The sequence below is a fragment of the Elephantulus edwardii genome, unplaced genomic scaffold (genome assembly GCF_000299155.1).
Source record: "Elephantulus edwardii isolate Elephantulus edwardi_28Jun2011 unplaced genomic scaffold, EleEdw1.0 scaffold00016, whole genome shotgun sequence".
NCBI lineage: Eukaryota > Metazoa > Chordata > Mammalia > Macroscelidea > Macroscelididae > Elephantulus > Elephantulus edwardii.
The window spans coordinates 4,668,699-4,684,631 of record NW_006399766.1 but is presented as its reverse complement, the minus strand read 5'-3'; the positions used below and the strand labels follow the sequence as shown (position 1 = coordinate 4,684,631).

The 15,933-nt window shown below is 41.4% G+C and overlaps 1 protein-coding gene and 1 pseudogene across 2 annotated transcripts in view; one reads left to right on the top strand and one right to left on the bottom strand.

Annotated features, from left to right (window-relative positions):
• Positions 1-1,099, bottom strand: part of LOC102850226 (transmembrane protein 47-like) — a 39,486-nt gene extending 38,387 nt beyond the window's left edge. The window contains exon 1 of the mRNA XM_006881770.1: positions 874-1,099. Coding sequence (XP_006881832.1) covers positions 874-1,099 — 226 coding nt within the window. The remainder of the gene's footprint in view (positions 1-873) is intronic.
• Positions 1,100-15,212: 14,113 nt separating this feature from the next.
• LOC102875050 lies at positions 15,213-15,528 on the top strand (annotated as a pseudogene). The gene has a single exon (XR_438842.1). The product of XR_438842.1 is annotated as a small ubiquitin-like modifier 3 pseudogene (transcript).
• The last annotated feature ends 405 nt before the right edge of the window (positions 15,529-15,933 follow it).

Below are 15,933 nucleotides of genomic sequence, written 5' to 3'. Positions count from 1 at the left end.
AGCGGATTTCTTCTAAAGGTGAAACTGGGGCGCTGAGGAAGGTAACTGGGGGAGTCAAGGGAGGAATAAAGCCATTTAATTCCCCTCTCCCAGGGGCTGGCATATCCTACAGTTTTCTTCTGTGTCTCCTCCACCTATCTCATCGCCCCGGAGGGCTCTATTTGCTGCTAGTGGCGCTGACTGAATAAGGTACAAAGTTCCAGGCATCGGGAGCTAAGGGAGAAGAAAAGAAAAGGTCTGGCCAAAGACCAGAGGGTGGAGAGAAGGGCGCACAACTCACAACCAGCTACCATGCCACCAAAAAAGGAAATTAAGCCTGCCCCTCTCCCACCTCTCTATATTCCCCTAAAACGTTAAGGAAATGAAACCCAACCCAAAACTCACTGGGGAAAACCCAGTTAGGTTGAGCAGAGCAGGCAGAAACGTGGGCACAGAGAGGTAAACTCAGGCAAATTTCTTCCAGAGAGGAAAGAGAAGAGTGGGGGAGCCTAAGTCGAAAACCTACAGCATCTTGGCGGAGTTGGGGCGTTTTTGCTTATTGCTTTTCTGATGAGGGTGTGGAAAGCGGTGCATTTTTTTTTAAGGCAACCACATGGTTCTAGTCCTAAATGATAACAATTGCCCAGAATAGCAAACGTGTTACTCCAGAGCCAGGGGAATGGCCAGGGAAGGAGGGAGAGGGCGTGGGACCGCGCTTTAGGTTTGCAGACCGAGTCTGGGAAGGAGAGAGGGCGGACATCAGGGAGACTAGCGGCTGGTGCCCGAGGCTCCGGGAAAGGCCAGGATGGGTGGGAAGGGCACGCATGGGTAGGGACACTCAAGCAGGGACAGTGGGGCGGGGGCGGGGGCGGGGTCGCGGCGCCAGGCCCTCACCGCTGCTGAGCGTGGACTCGCAGTGCCAGATGTCCAGGCTGGCGGGCTTCCGGCAGGACTCCCACAGGGACAGGTAGTACTGGTGGTCAGCCGTGACCCAGGCCGGGCTCAGTACGGCGCCCAGGTCCAGACACAGAGCCAGGAAGATGCACACCAGCCCGACCAGCTTCAGCGGGGTCAGCACCGACACACGCACCTCCTCCATGCCGCTGCCCGCCGAAGCCATGCCCGTCAGACGGGACGGAGAGCGGGAGCTAGCTGCTGGGGAGGGACGCGCACCGCGAGCAGGTTCTGCGGACTGCTGGCCGAGGCGAGTGGCAGCACCGCAGCGACGCCGCTCCTGAGCGGACCTTCACCGCTGGCCCGCGCCGCGCTCTGCCCGCGCCCGCGCCTGCTCCGCCCCACGCGCTCGCTCCGCCCCGACCCCGCCTGGCTGCGGGAGGGGCGCCAAGCTGGCGGGGCGGGGGGCTCTGGCTGCTCCTGCTCTGGTCCCACCCCAGGTCCTTCCGTCCTCCTGTCCGCCAAGTGGGAACCCTCAGTCCCCTATATCCCCCGCTTCGCCCCGCGTGCCGCCTGGCCCTGCGAGATGCTGGCCTCGCCCCTCCTGCTGCTCCAGGGTCGCCGCGCTCTCCCTTTAACAAGTCACTGAAGTGTCCTTTCCTAGTGATCGCCAGGGGTCGTTTTCTAGAAGACCTTGATTCCTAGGTTGCCTGCCCGGTTGCTGGCAGAGCCAGAGAGGTCTTTTTCTCTTAAGTGATGTGACAACGCCCGCCGCCGTCCCTGGCCAGTACCTGAAGGCCAGAGGGAAAAAAGTGACACAAGACATTTTGTCCTCCCTTTTCAAACCTGAGATGCAACAGTCGTGGCTCCAGTAACGCACACTCTCCACTCCCCCACGCCCCCACTCTCCATCCTCTGGTTTTCAGTCTCCTAGCTTCTGCCTTTAAACCAGCTGTCCTTTCTGTTCCCTAGGTTCGCCTCTTCTGCGCCCCCTATGAGTGGCGTTTGTTTGAGACCACTGGAGCCAAAAGGGGAAGGAGCTCAAGGGGAAATGTGAAGGAAACCTTTACATCCTTACTAATTTTATCTGCTTTTTTTGGTTGTATATTTGCTAAAGCCTTGAAACTTTATCTGAATCCTTCCCTAGACTTTACGTTGTTTTATCCTCCATAGGACTTAGCCCTTGATTTGACTTCTGAAAAGTAAGGTATCTTTGCTAAACAGAAAACAAATCAATCTCCAAATATTTATTGAGAACAATCCTCAAGGATACAACACAGTTGTAGCTGGACTGAGAGGGACACTTTATTTGTTTTCGTTTGCCTTTCTATTCATGAGTACTATTTGCTTTTTTTTTTTTACAATATAAAATTAGAATTCCATTTTTTAAACTATTTTTCATCTTTCTTATGAAAGAATTTTGGAAGCAGGAGTGGCATCCACTTCCTAAATAACGTGCCTCCTGAAACTCTATGAACTTTGTTGTCGGTCGAGAGTTGTAGAGGGGCTTTAGGCCTTTTGTTCATAGGGTCGCTATGAGTTGTGCTCGACTCGAAGGCAATTAACAACAACGTGAAAGAAAGAATAATTTATTGGAGATAGTTAACGAGAAAAGTTTATAAATCCTTCCATCTGGAATATTTGGTGATTGTGTATCGAATCAGGACAGACTCCTAACTGACCCTCCAGCGGGTTTTCACACAAGAAATGACTGTACATCTTTCTCTAGCAGAGTGGCTTGTTTGGCATGCCTTTGGGTTAAACTTATCACAAGACCACCAGGATTAATAACATTAATAATAATAATGTTGTAGTAATGGTGTACCGTAGACTCAGAACCAACCCATAGATGACCCTCAAGCTGGTTTTCAGAGGCAGTTAATCTCATGGGAGGAGATTGCCCATCCTTCTCCCACGGAGCAGCTGGTGGCCTAGAACCCTGTGCCTTCGGGAGTACAGTGCAACTTCTTGCCTTGCCACTAGGCCACCAGAGCTACAATAACGATGACATTAATTATTTTTATGTATTATGTTAATTATTTGGAAGCAGGAGTGGCATCCACTTCCTAAATAAAGTTGCCTCTGGAAACACTATGAACTTTGAGAAATGATGGTAGCTATAGAAAGGCTTCAAGTCAGCTATGGGTCAGTTCTGACTCAACGGTAAACAACAACGACAAAAATATGTTAATTATGGAGTTATGATTATTGTTGGGTGCTAAGTTCCTCTTTTTCGCTGACCCAAGTATCTCTTTCATTGTCATCAGATTAGAACCTACTCATAGCAGGTTTTCAGAGACTGTAAAATACATGGGAAGAGATTCTTCATCTCTCTTCTGTGGAGCAGCTGCTGGAATGCAAGGATGCCATCCAAAAAGGTGAATGATTGAATACTTCAGCCAAGAGAGATAAAGCAGTCTGCTCTCATTAAGATGTAAAACCTCAGAAATCTGATGGAGGGTTGCTACATGCCAGACTCAGCTCAGAGAATTTGAGTTTGCATTAGTTTTGGTAAGATATTCTCCAGGGACTGCTCTCCACCTCTGATAACATGTACAAAGTGTGAGACAAGGTTTCTCCGTCTTCTCTTCTAGTCAACATTCTAGCTGCACGTATTGCAAGATCAGTGATATTGTTCTTTTGGCAGCCCATGGGATACTCAACATTATTTATCAACATCATAAATCCTAGTGGAGAGGGGCGCTTTTGGATACCTAATTGACAGATCTAAAAGAGCTTTGTGATATTTACCCTAGCCCGACAGAGGGCCAAGGACCTCAGGACTCAAGAGGACTACCTGGGTGTGGAGCAGAAAAAAGGCTGTCCTGAGTGGAAAACTGTATCCTGAGCATTCCTACTCCACAACAATAGCCTGTTAACTTTTCTGATAAATCCTAAACTGTGAGTGAGGTCTGTGATTTCTGCATTGGTATTGCAACAAATAGGTAACTCGGCATAGAACAGTGATTGTCATGAGAGTGACAGTTAATATCAGAAATGGTCAGAATGTTGGAGGCTTTTAGAGGCATGTCTAACTCAGTCTCGGGTTTTAGATGCAGGAGATTTTCCTCACTTCTGAAGTTACAGGTCAAATGACACACCACTTTTGCAGTTGATAACAAGTTGTTCTCTTCTAGCCACATCTTCAGACATCAACATTTTGACTGAAGCATCCTTTTGAGTGTAAGAAACAACTGAGTTTGTGTCAAATGACTTGAGAATAAGAACCAATTCAATGTGAAATAAAAAACCTGTGGTTTTCTTATATTTGGAAATCAGAAAACTGGCAACTTTCTGCTATCTTTCAAGCATTATCATGATAGCAATTGCAAAAATCTTAAGAATGCCTACAGCACTCTGAGTTCTCATCTATAACATCCAACAAGCTTTTTGGTCTCCTACATAGAAATGTTATCTGAGTATTCACTGAAAACAATTCCTGATAGAACATTGAAATGTTAAATACTAAGAAGATTAATAAAGGTGACCGTGATTATGATGTTTTCATTTACTCAGAATTATTTTATAAATATTTTTATTGTGTTTCATTCATGTACTTTTTTTTTTCGCTCCCTCCTTCCACCCATCAATATCTTCTACCCCGTGATTACCCCTAGTCCTCACCCACAGCCTCCCTGCCCCTTCCCTTTCCCTCTTTATATATCCATACACATTTCACTGGCTATCTTTCTGTTGTTACAATTATGGTTCTTACACAGTATTTGTTCTTACGCACCTGAGTTAGTTTACCAACCATAATGCTCTTTAGCTTCTCCCATGTTATACAGTATTTTTCAAAATCATTGCTCCTCTGCACTGCATAGTATTCCATCTTGTGAATGTACCATAGCTTTTAGAAGAGGCACTAGGGATAATAGAGTTAATGTTAGATGGAACTTGGCTGAAAGGAGAGAGATCCAGAGGACTGTCTGTGTTTCATTGATTATACAAAGGCATTTGATGGTGTGGATAACAACAAACTGTGGCTGAGAAGAAGGAGACTCCCAGAACATTTGATTGTGCTTATGCACAAAATCTATACTTGGACCAGGAGACAGTTGTCAGAACAGAGCAAGGAAACACTGCATGGTTTAAAATCGTGAACGGTGTATGCCAGGGAAATGTCCTCTCTTCATACCATTTCAATCTTTATGCAGAGCAGATTATCCAGGAGGCTGGGCTTTAGGGCTTTATGGAGGAAGACTCATCAACAACCTGCATTATGCAAAGGACACAACCTTGCTTGCTGAAACTGAGGAGGAATTGAAGCACTTGCTGAAGAAGATCAAGGACTGTAGCCTTCAATCTGGATTGAAGCTCAACATCAAGAAAACAAAGATTCTCATCACTGGACCGATTGGCAGCATCATGCTAGATGGTGAAGAGATTGAGATTGTTAACCACTTTAGTTTGCTTGGCTCCACAATCAATACTCTTGGCGTAATCGGACAGGAAATTAAAAGAAAAATTGCATTGGGAAAGTCTGCTATCAAAGACCTCTCCAAAGTACTGAAGAGCAATGGTGTCAGTCTGGAGACTAAAGTGTGCCTGAGTCAGGCCATAGTCTTTGCAATTACTTGCTGTGCATCAGAAAGCTGGACAATGACCAGAGATAATAGAAAGATAAGTGATGCCTTTGAGCTGTGGTGCTAGAGTATTGAGTATATACTGCATGGACTGGTAGGAGAACAAACAGGTTCATCCTGGAGAGGGTGAAACTAGGCTGCTCCTTGGAGGCAAAGATTCTGAAGCACCATCTGACATATTTTGGGCACATTACAGGAGGGACCAGTTCTTGGAGAGGGACATTATGCTTGTAAGGATGGAGGGACAGCACAAGAGAGGAAGACCCTCGATGAGATGGATTGACTCAGTGACTGGAGCAATGGGGATAGGTGTGTCAGAGACAATAAGGTTAGCACAGGACAGATCAGGGTTCAGAGCCGTTGTAAATAGGGTCTCTATGGGTTGCAGGCAACTTGATGGCACATAACAGCAAAAACAACAACAGTACATTCAAAATAATAAAAATATGGTTTTGTCCTAGTAAGATGGTCTTGGTCTTTGGCTCCAGGGAAATTACCCTTGAAATCATTTGAGAGCCTCAATATGAAACTTCGAGATCACGCTTAGGATTTGTTCTGGCAAATAGAGGCTGGCCAGACCAAAAAAGACTCACCTGGGAGGCTGAAATCAACTAGTGTCAGGCATGATTTAGCCTATCATACAGGGCTGGTTAATAAAAGTCCTGACTCCTAAGACTTAGAGAACTTTCTGATTGATTAAAACATCTGCTCTCATCTGAGTAACACATCCATTGGGAAATAGAAGCTCCACATTGAGAACTTTCCCCTAAATCTGTAGTCATAAGTGTAGTAAACTCTCCATGAATTGTAGGAGTTGTTGCAGTGAACTATCAAATGCAAAATGGCTGTGGGAGTCAGCAGGTCAAAAAGTAAAGGTGCCAAGGGAATTCCTAAGCTTGCAATGGGTAAACTTCTATCCCAAAGAGTAGTGGGAAATGACTCCCAAATTTTTGTCTAGCATGACAGAAGGTTCCTATAATTATGTGAACTCTCCAAACTTGTGGTTGGCATCTGCCTTTTTGCCAGTTTGAAAGAGAGTGTGAGCTCTGACCTAACTTCCCTTGGCTTAGATCAGAAAGAAAGAGAGAGAATGTGATGGCTGGTGACAAAGATGAAGGACTGGAAATGTGGAAGATTGGATTTTGGTTAATGGATTGATACTAATCCATTACTTGTTCTCTCAAAACTGTATAGGAAATGGAGCACTGGTGGCCTAGTGGCAAGAAGCTGCACTGAATCCCTAAAATGTGTGGTTCAAATCCACCAGTTGCACTGCTGGAGAAGGAGAGGCAATCTCCTCCTTTGCCAGTCGGATCCTACTCAACAATATACAACAAGGAAACAAAAAACCTCAAAACTATATAGGAAATATTTTTCTTCAGAATTTGTATTTTGTAATTTGTAAAATTACAAATTTGTAAAAATCTGTAATTTTAATAAATTATTTCTCCAGTCAGCTAATGATTATCTTTGCTCTCTTTTGACACCCATACCCTTTGCTTCATTTAATCTACCTTTTCTGGCTTACTTGATTTACTCCATCCTTTGGGTACTACTTATATATTGTCTCCAAAATGAAAAAAAAAAAAGCATTTAAAGACAGACAAAAAAAAAATCTTTCAAAAGTCCTCAGTTCTTCAGAATCATTTCTATAATCTATACCACATAATATTGATTCTTAATTTTCTATATCTGACTAAATACAAAACCTCCCTCCAGGAGTTATTTGGTAGGGGAAAAAACCCAATTAAAACTGATGTGAGGCTATTTCTACTTCTGATTATCCTATTTTATGTGAAAACATGTAGCCTCTGACCCTTTGTGTAACTGATAGTATGTGTACCAAGTTGTTAATTGCATCAAGTTATTCATTGTTGTTAAGTGCCATTGAGTTGACTACAATGCAATGCATCTGAACCCTACCCTATCATGTACCATCTTTATCATCTCTGACATACTCAGCTTCATTGCTGCAGTCATGGTGTCACTCTGTCTTGTTGAGTCTCTTCCTCTCCTGGAAGATGTACCTCTCCAAGAAATAATAACCTCTCCTAACAACATGCCCAAAGTATGTGAAATGAAGCTTTGCCATCTTTGTCTCTAAGGAGTACCCTGGCTGCACTGTCTATAAGAAATATATTTGTTCTTTTGGCAGTCCATGGGATATTCAGCAGTGTTCCCTAACACCACCACTCAAATATTTTTCTGTCATCTTTATAGCATCCTTAAAAATAATTGAGAAATTCTGAATTCCTCAATATAACCCATCCTGAAAAGTTTCATATAAGGGGCAGTAAGCCTACATTGACCCTAAACATAAGGGAGAAATTACTTTGCTATAAGTAGGTTGGGAGGTGGCTACTAAGATATTTATATGAGTTTAGTGGAAAGAAGGATGTGCATATGTTTAACTAAATAGGCCTAACTTTAAAGCTAAAAACACAGCAAAGTGTCATGAGAAACATAGGAAAGAAAAGACCAAAATGGAAGTCAGAAGAGACACTGAAACTTACTCTTTTAAAATGTTTTTATTGTTCATGTACATTGTGTTTTATGCATGTCCCATTGTGTCCCTCATTTACATTATATTTTGTTCATTTACTGAAACTTGCTCTTAAACATAAAGAGGCTAAACTTGAAAGGACAAAATGATGAAAAGAGCGGGGTAGAGGATTTCAAAGGGCAACTTGAGGAGGCAAGGCAACATATTATAATATTTGCAAATATCAGGAGTTAGAAAACCAAAAAGGGAAGAACACTCTCAGCATTTCTCAAGCTAAAAAAACTGAAGAACAAATTCAGCCTTCAAATTACAATACTAAAGGATTCTATGGGCAAATTACTGAACGACACAGAAAGCATCAAAAGAAGATGGAAGGAATACATGGAATACCAAAAGAACTGGCTGACATCAAACCATTTCAGGAAGTTTTAGAGACATCATCTATTGTTGCTAAATGTCACAAAGTAAGTGAATTCCTTGAAAAGTTAAGTTTCAGAATTCTGAAGTGTGAATCTGTGTGAGTTGTGTAGCTAGCTAGAGAAAGACAGGAAGGGATGAGTCTCTAGGATGTAAAAGAAAAGAAAGAGGTAACCCATGTTTGAATCTTTGGGACCTCTAGAAAAATGGAGGAGCAAACTCAGTGTTGAATTTGAATTGAAGAGATTGGAGTTGTGCAGTTTGGGAGATGGAATGAGAGGGGGAAGGAAATAGGAAGGATCTGGGTGGAAAGACAGGCTACTGATGGGTAAGAGCCAATGTTATTGTTGTTATGTGTTGTTGAGTCGCCTGCAACTCATAGTGACCCTACATACAACAGCCCTAAACCCTGCTCTATATTGTGCCAATCCCATTGTCACTGATACATCCACCCCCATTACCCCAGTCACTGAATCAATCTTCCTTTCCCGTGCTTTTCCTCCACCCTCCCAAGCACTCTCCAAGGACTGGTCCCTCTTTGCAACATGCCCAAAGTATGTCAGAATAAGCTTTATTATCCTTGCCTCCAAGAAGCAGCCCGGCTTCACTCTCTCCAGGACGAACCCATTTGTTCTCCTAGCAGTCCATGGTATATTCGACACTCTTCTCTAGCACCACAGCTCAAAGGTATCAATTCTCCTTCTGTCATTCCTAGTCATTGTACAGCTTTTTGATAGTGATTATTTTTATAAAACATAATGCATGAGAATGATTTTATGAAACATAATGTTAATGAAAAGTAGTGTAAAACACAATGTATACAAACTTAGTAAGGAAGTCAATAAAAGTGGGGAGAGAGAGAGATTGGGAAGTCTATCAGGAAAGTGGAAATGTGCATTTGGCAGGAGTCCGAGGGTGTTGAAGAGACAAGGAGGTGGACTTTGAATATATCTTAGGAGAATGAAGAAGAGTCATTAATATTGCACATTTAGCTCACAGTGTGTCAGCAAAGATTTCATCTTTTTGCTTGCTTCTAGAGTCTGAACTGACCCTCTAGTAGGTTTTCAGAGGTGGCAGTTAATCAAACAGGAAGAAATTGCCCAGCTTTTGCCCACAGAGCAGCTGGTGAATTGGAACAGCAATGCAAAGCCTTCAGGACTATAGTGTAGCTTCTTACCACTAGGCCACCAGAGCTGTTGAAATATACAGCTACTAAGATTCAATTGTTTGGGTAAGGAAGAAGTTACTTAATTGGTAAGAAAGAGAAAAAGAATCTGTTGTTTTTAGGAATGATCCCAGCAAAGCTCATAAATTGTTCTAGTCAGCAATTTTGTCACTGTCACAGCTCCCCTGGTCACCTTGAATCGTTTCCTCTTTTTTTTTTTCTTTTTAAATGTGGCAAGATGGGAGATATCACTCAACTTTTCTGAATCCAGATGATCGTCTATATAATGTAGGCTCCCTCTACCAGGTGCAGTTCCCCTTCCCACTCTAGTAAAGGTTTTTCTGCACCTAGGAATTTCATCACTGGGATCACATCCAGTAACAAGTAATGATTAAACCTTTTTGCTCTCAAAGAAGAAATAGAATAGAGCGGGGGGCGGGAAACAAATTACTTTGAATGTTAAACAGTGAAGCAGCCATTAGAGGCTTAGAAGTACATACCAACTGTTTTTCCAGTGTAACAGATAATTACTTCAGCAAAATACTTTCAGAATAAGAAACAAAAAAAAATGTACTTTGTGGGTTTGCTCTTTTGCTGTAATTCCCTTCTTGTGGTCTATGCCAAACAGATTCTGACATAAGTGAAACTATGATGCAATGAAGTGTGCCGCTATTTATGGTAATTAATGGGGTTCTGGAGTGTTCCAGGTTACAATGCATTCTGTATTTGCATTATTGATGTCTTTTATATTGTGTTATGGCAAAGGTCTCAGGTCAGAGTTTGGAGAAAGAGTTCCAACTGATAACTCTTGTTCCTACATTTTGTGGCTAACCTTCTGAGAGGTACTGTATTTCATACCCTTTTAGAGTTTGTTATAAATTTTTTATATTAGAACCCTAAATATTTTGTACCCTCTAGTTAATTCAGACTCACAGTGACTCTCCATCAATTTTTCAAGACTCTAAATCTTTATGGAAAGCGACTGTTTATCTTTCTTTTGCTGAGCAGTGGGTAGATTCAAACCATTGACCTTTTGGTTAGCAGTGCAACACACTACACCACCAACATTCCTTTCATATCGTATTAGTAGTAAATATTTTTCTAACTTTTTGTTCTTTAATTTTATGGAGCTTTAAGAACTTTTATTTTGTGAAAATGTTGTTGTTGTTATTGTGTACTCTCAAGTTGAAACTGACCCATAGCTGACCCACCAGTAGGTTTTTAGAAGCAGTAAACCACATGAGAGGGATTTGCCTATATTTTTCAAGAGCAGATGCTGAATTTGAGGTAGCAGTATGGCTCCTTACCAGCCATTTTTATTATGCACCATCAAGTCTCCTGTGACTCATAGTGAGCCTGTGCACAATAGCTCTGAACTCTGTCCTATCCTGAGCCAACCTCAGAGTTCCACATGGGAAAAGTATAATTAAGTGATATTGACTACATTCTTCTAGTTGTGCATATGTTCTCAATACTTTTCCCCAAATTATTCTACCAATATTAACATAAACACTCTACCCCCTGAGCTGCTCATCTAATCTTTCAAGGAGTTGTTGCTGTCAATTTGACCCCACATACAATTCTTTATTGATTAAACAAAACTGCTATTTAGGGAGCTCTGGTGGCCTAGTGGGTAAGGAGTTTTGTTGCCAACATTGCTCCATGGGAGAAAGATGGACACTCTCCTTTTGTGTAATTAACAGCCTCTGAAAATCTAGATATCCTCTGGAAGGTCAGGTATGAATTAGTTCTAACATAACAACATTGTATGCAACATTATGACTGCAACTAGCACAGCAGAGTTTATGAAGATGGTCAAGGACCAAGCAAATTTTCACTCTGTTGTTTGTGGAATAGACATGAGTCAGAGCCAACTAACTCAGTGGAAACTGAAAACAATAATGTTGCTTAATGGAAAGAATTCTTCAAGTGATAGTTTTGGTTTGTAGTTTAAAGATTATTTCAGAGTAATAGTTTCAGGGGCTCATCCAATCTTTTTGACTCCAGGAATTTTGGATTTCATTGAAAATTTGAAATTATGTTCTGGATTTTCACCTTTTTATAAAGGTTCTTCTACAGAATTTTGTTCAACACTTTCAGTAACGGTCGCATAACAAAGTTGTTCATGAAGGCAAACAGATGCTCATTTTATATTCTCCTATGATTCTTGATACTCTTTCTTCCTCTCTGACTCAAGGTAAATGGAGATCAGCTGCACTCTAGGTAACTACTTGAAAGTTTTTAAGATCTTAGGCACTATAAAGTAAGAAGTAGAACAAAAGTTGTTGTTGTTGATTTCCTTTGAGTCGAGCACGACTCATAGTGACCCTATGAACAAAAGACCTGAAAACCCTCTACAACTATCGACATTTTTCAAAGTTCATAGAGTTTCCAGAGTCAAGTTGTTTGGGAAGTGGATGCCATTCCTGCTTCCAAACCTGTCATAGTATATTGTTGTTATTATGTGCCATTGGTCACCTGTGACCCATAGCGACCCTATGTACAGTAGCTCTGAGCCTTGCCTTGCCCTAAGCGAGTCTCACTGACTTCAACAAACCAACCCCCATTGTCCCAGTTACTGTATCAATCCAGATCATCTGGAGTTTTCCTCTCCTGTGCTGTCTGTCCACCCTTCTGAGCATGATGTCTCCTGCCCATGTACCCAGAGTAAGTGAGGCAGAGCTGGGGGGGAAAATTACTTTCCTGATTCTTATTTTTTTTAAAAGGAACATATTAAAAAATGAAAATTCCACTCTAAAAACTGACCTTCATCATATTCAAATGTCTTTTCTGATTTTGAAATGTATAATATTGTTGAATTAATTATATTTAAGTCAATATTAGCACATGGTACTATTCATATTACATGCCAGTGTTTTGATTTCAAGTTACTTATTATTTTATAATAGTACCTATTACCATCATAATTCACTCACCTACAAAGAAAAGAAATAAGTCACGGAAGTGAAAACACTAGAGCATATTAAAGACAAAGAATGATTAAATTTCAAATAAATAGGCTTATTGTAATGAAAAAAGTGTGAGTCAGATGCCCATGAGAGAGAAATATGGAGAAATTAGAATATTACCAATGAGACTAAATCTAAATGTCATGTCCCTCATTTTTCAAGTGTCCCCTCCCCCCTTAATAGCAATCACTTGTGTATTTTATTGACTATGCAAAGGCATTTGACTTTCTGGACCATAGAAAATTATGGCTAATGTTGAGAAGAATGGGAATCACAAAACAGTTGTGATCGTGCAAACTTACACTTAAACTAAGAAGCTGTTGTTCAGAGCAAGGGAACACAGCATGGCTGAAAATGAAGAAAAGTGTGTGCTGGAACCTATAATCTTTCTCCATACCTATTTAATCTGTAGGCTGAGTAAATCATTAGAGAAGACAGATTATATCAAGAAGAATGTTGTACCAAGATTTGAGGAAAACTCATCAACAACCTCTGTTATACAGATGACACAAGCTTGCTTGCTGAAAGTGAGGACTTGAAGGACTTGTTAAAAACAAAATCTTCACCACCAGGCCAATAGACAACATCATAATAGATAGAGAAAATAATTATATTGTCAACTATTTCATCTTACTTGGATCCACAATAAACACCCTTGGTACCATCAGTTAAGAAATTAAGACATGTTTCACTGGGAAAATCTACTGTTTAAGAACCTCTCTAAAGTGCTGGAGAGCAGCAATGTCAGTTTAAAGACTGAACTTGATCAAGTCATGGTCTTTTCAAATACTTGCTATCATCTGAAAGGTGGGCAATGACTAAAGATGACAGGTGAATGTACGCATTAGAGTTGTAGTGTTGAAGGAGAATAATTAATATCCCTTGGACTACAAAAAGAACAAACAAGTATGTCTTGAAGGAAATGCAACCAAGATCCTCCTTAGAAGCACGGGTGGTGAAACTGTGTCACATGCTTGGGAATGTTTCTTGGAAAAAGGTATCATACTGGGAAAGGTAGAGGGTTGGCAAAAGAGAGGAAGACCCTCAAGAAGATGGATTGACATAGTGGCTAAAGTGGGTCTGAGATGATGAGAATGGCACAGGATAGGGCAGTTTTCAGACCTTCTGCTCATAGGGTTGCTATGAGTTGTAGTTGATTCAATGACATCTAACAACAAAAGCACAAATCTTCAACTATACATTTTATTTATAGTCTCCTATAAATACAAATAACTGAAGAAATTACTGGGTTTATGGATTCCAAGAATCTCCTGACTACATTTCCAATTTTGTTTCTCTGCTTCTACAACTACAAGTTGAAACTTTTGGTTCCTATGAAACAAGTGCATGTTTGCTTACCAGTTCTCATTTCAACGACATTTCAGTTATCATACCAATGACATTACAGTTATCCTTGTATACCATTAGTGCAATACATCATTTTTGTGTCTCTCAGGCGACTCAATGGCACATAAAAACAATAACATATTATGACATGTTTGGAAGCAGGAGTGGCATCCACTTCCTAAACAACATGCCTCTGGAAACTCTACGAATTTTGATAAATGTCGAGAGTTGTAGAGGGGCTTCAGGCCTTTTGTTCATAGGGTCGCTATGATGCGTGCTCAACTTGAAGACAATCAACAACAACAACATCAAGAAATGCTCTGTGCTAGAGACCAAAAGGCTCAGAAATGGTTACCAGGGCTAACTGAACCCTTTGGTAGGATGAACAAGTTTCATTTTTGTTCAGTTGAGCTTTAGCAGGATTAATGAGGACTTAGATGTAGACTTGGACATGGCCCAACGTAAGATATGCAAGGGAACATGGAGAGTCCTGTGGGGACTCTCATTTCACTAGCTGTTTGTCCAAGCTTTCCTTGGAACTACATCACCAAAATCCTTTTGACTTTGAATTGTAACCTAGAACCCTCTTATGCACATTGCAGACTTTCAGAGACAATTTTCATGGAGACCATTTACCTTAGACTTTGGATGAAAATACTTGTATCTGGATGGAAAATATATAAGAAATGCAGGCTTAGACATCCATATTTTCTTCCCAAATGACAATAAAAAGTCAGTTTGCTCTCTTAAAAAACAGGTTCATCCATGATTTCTTTTACTGCTATATTTTCCTCCCATATGTTTATTTATTTTCTAATGTAAACACAGTTACAAGGTTGGTAGGTAGGACCCTTTCCCCTGTGTTTTTTCTGATAGGTATACTATGCCTTTTAGTGTCATCTGAAAGTGTGGATCAATGTCGTTAGAAAGCATGGAACTCTTTTTGTGGCCTGAAGGACTTATATGCACAATGTGGAAAATGAGCCCCGAATTTATATATCTCAATTATTGAGATGGATCAAAGTTAATTGAAGAAAGGGCTGAAATTACAAAGGATTAAAAAAAAAAGGATATGCGGTGAATTAATACTCACACTTCCAGCTTTAAAAATGCAGCTCAGCTATTTCTTTCTGGAGTTCCAAAAAGGTGTTCTTAAATGTCAGTAGTGCAAGGGAATTGAGGCTAGTGGGAAAAAAAGTTCCTTAGGAATTTTACTTCAGTGTAACTTTCACCTCCAGATTTCCTTTCTTTAAAAAAAATTAGCCTAGTTGCAGCGGGAGAGGGCGGGGCTGAGAGCGTGACTCACCCGCTCGGGCGCTGACCCAGCCTTTGCTGCCTCCGCCCACGCAGCCATGTCTGAGGAGAAGCCCAAGGAGGGAGTGAAGACAGAGAATAACCATATCATCCTGAAGGTGGCTGGGCAGGATGGCTCTGTCGTCCAGTTCAAAATCAAGAGGCACACGCCTCTGAGCAAGCTGATGAAGGCCTACTGTGAGCGACAGGGCTTGTCAATCAGACAGATTAGATTCAGGTTTGATGGGCAGCCAATTAATGAAGCAGACACTCCAGCACAGCTGGAGATGGAGGATTGAAGACACAATCGATGTGTTCCAGCAGCAGATGGGTGGCACATGGGAGACTGGAGACCTGTTGGGATGTCGCATCTAGGGGAACTTTCTCACATCTGTGTCACCTGTCCTTGCATTTGTGATCCAGTAGTAAACGTGAACACGCCACCACAGGTGTCGTCGGAAACCCGAGGACGATCACCAAATTACTTTCCTCTCTCCTTGATGTACTTCAAGTGCAACTCAACACTATTTCTGCAGGGATTAATCTACAGCTGAAATTGGGCCAATACAAATTGCTACCTTTGTTTAGGTTAAATGAATTGCAAGGTTTGGGGGGCTTGTTAGGTTTTTATCTTTTCTTCCTCCTAGAACACTTTTCTCCAACTGTGGGCTGTTCATTTTCAGTCTTCATTTGGAGACTTCTCCCCCCCTACCCCCGATGTTGTGATCTTCTCCCCACTGCTTCATCTAATCATGTAGGTAGCTCATGTGTACTGCAGTG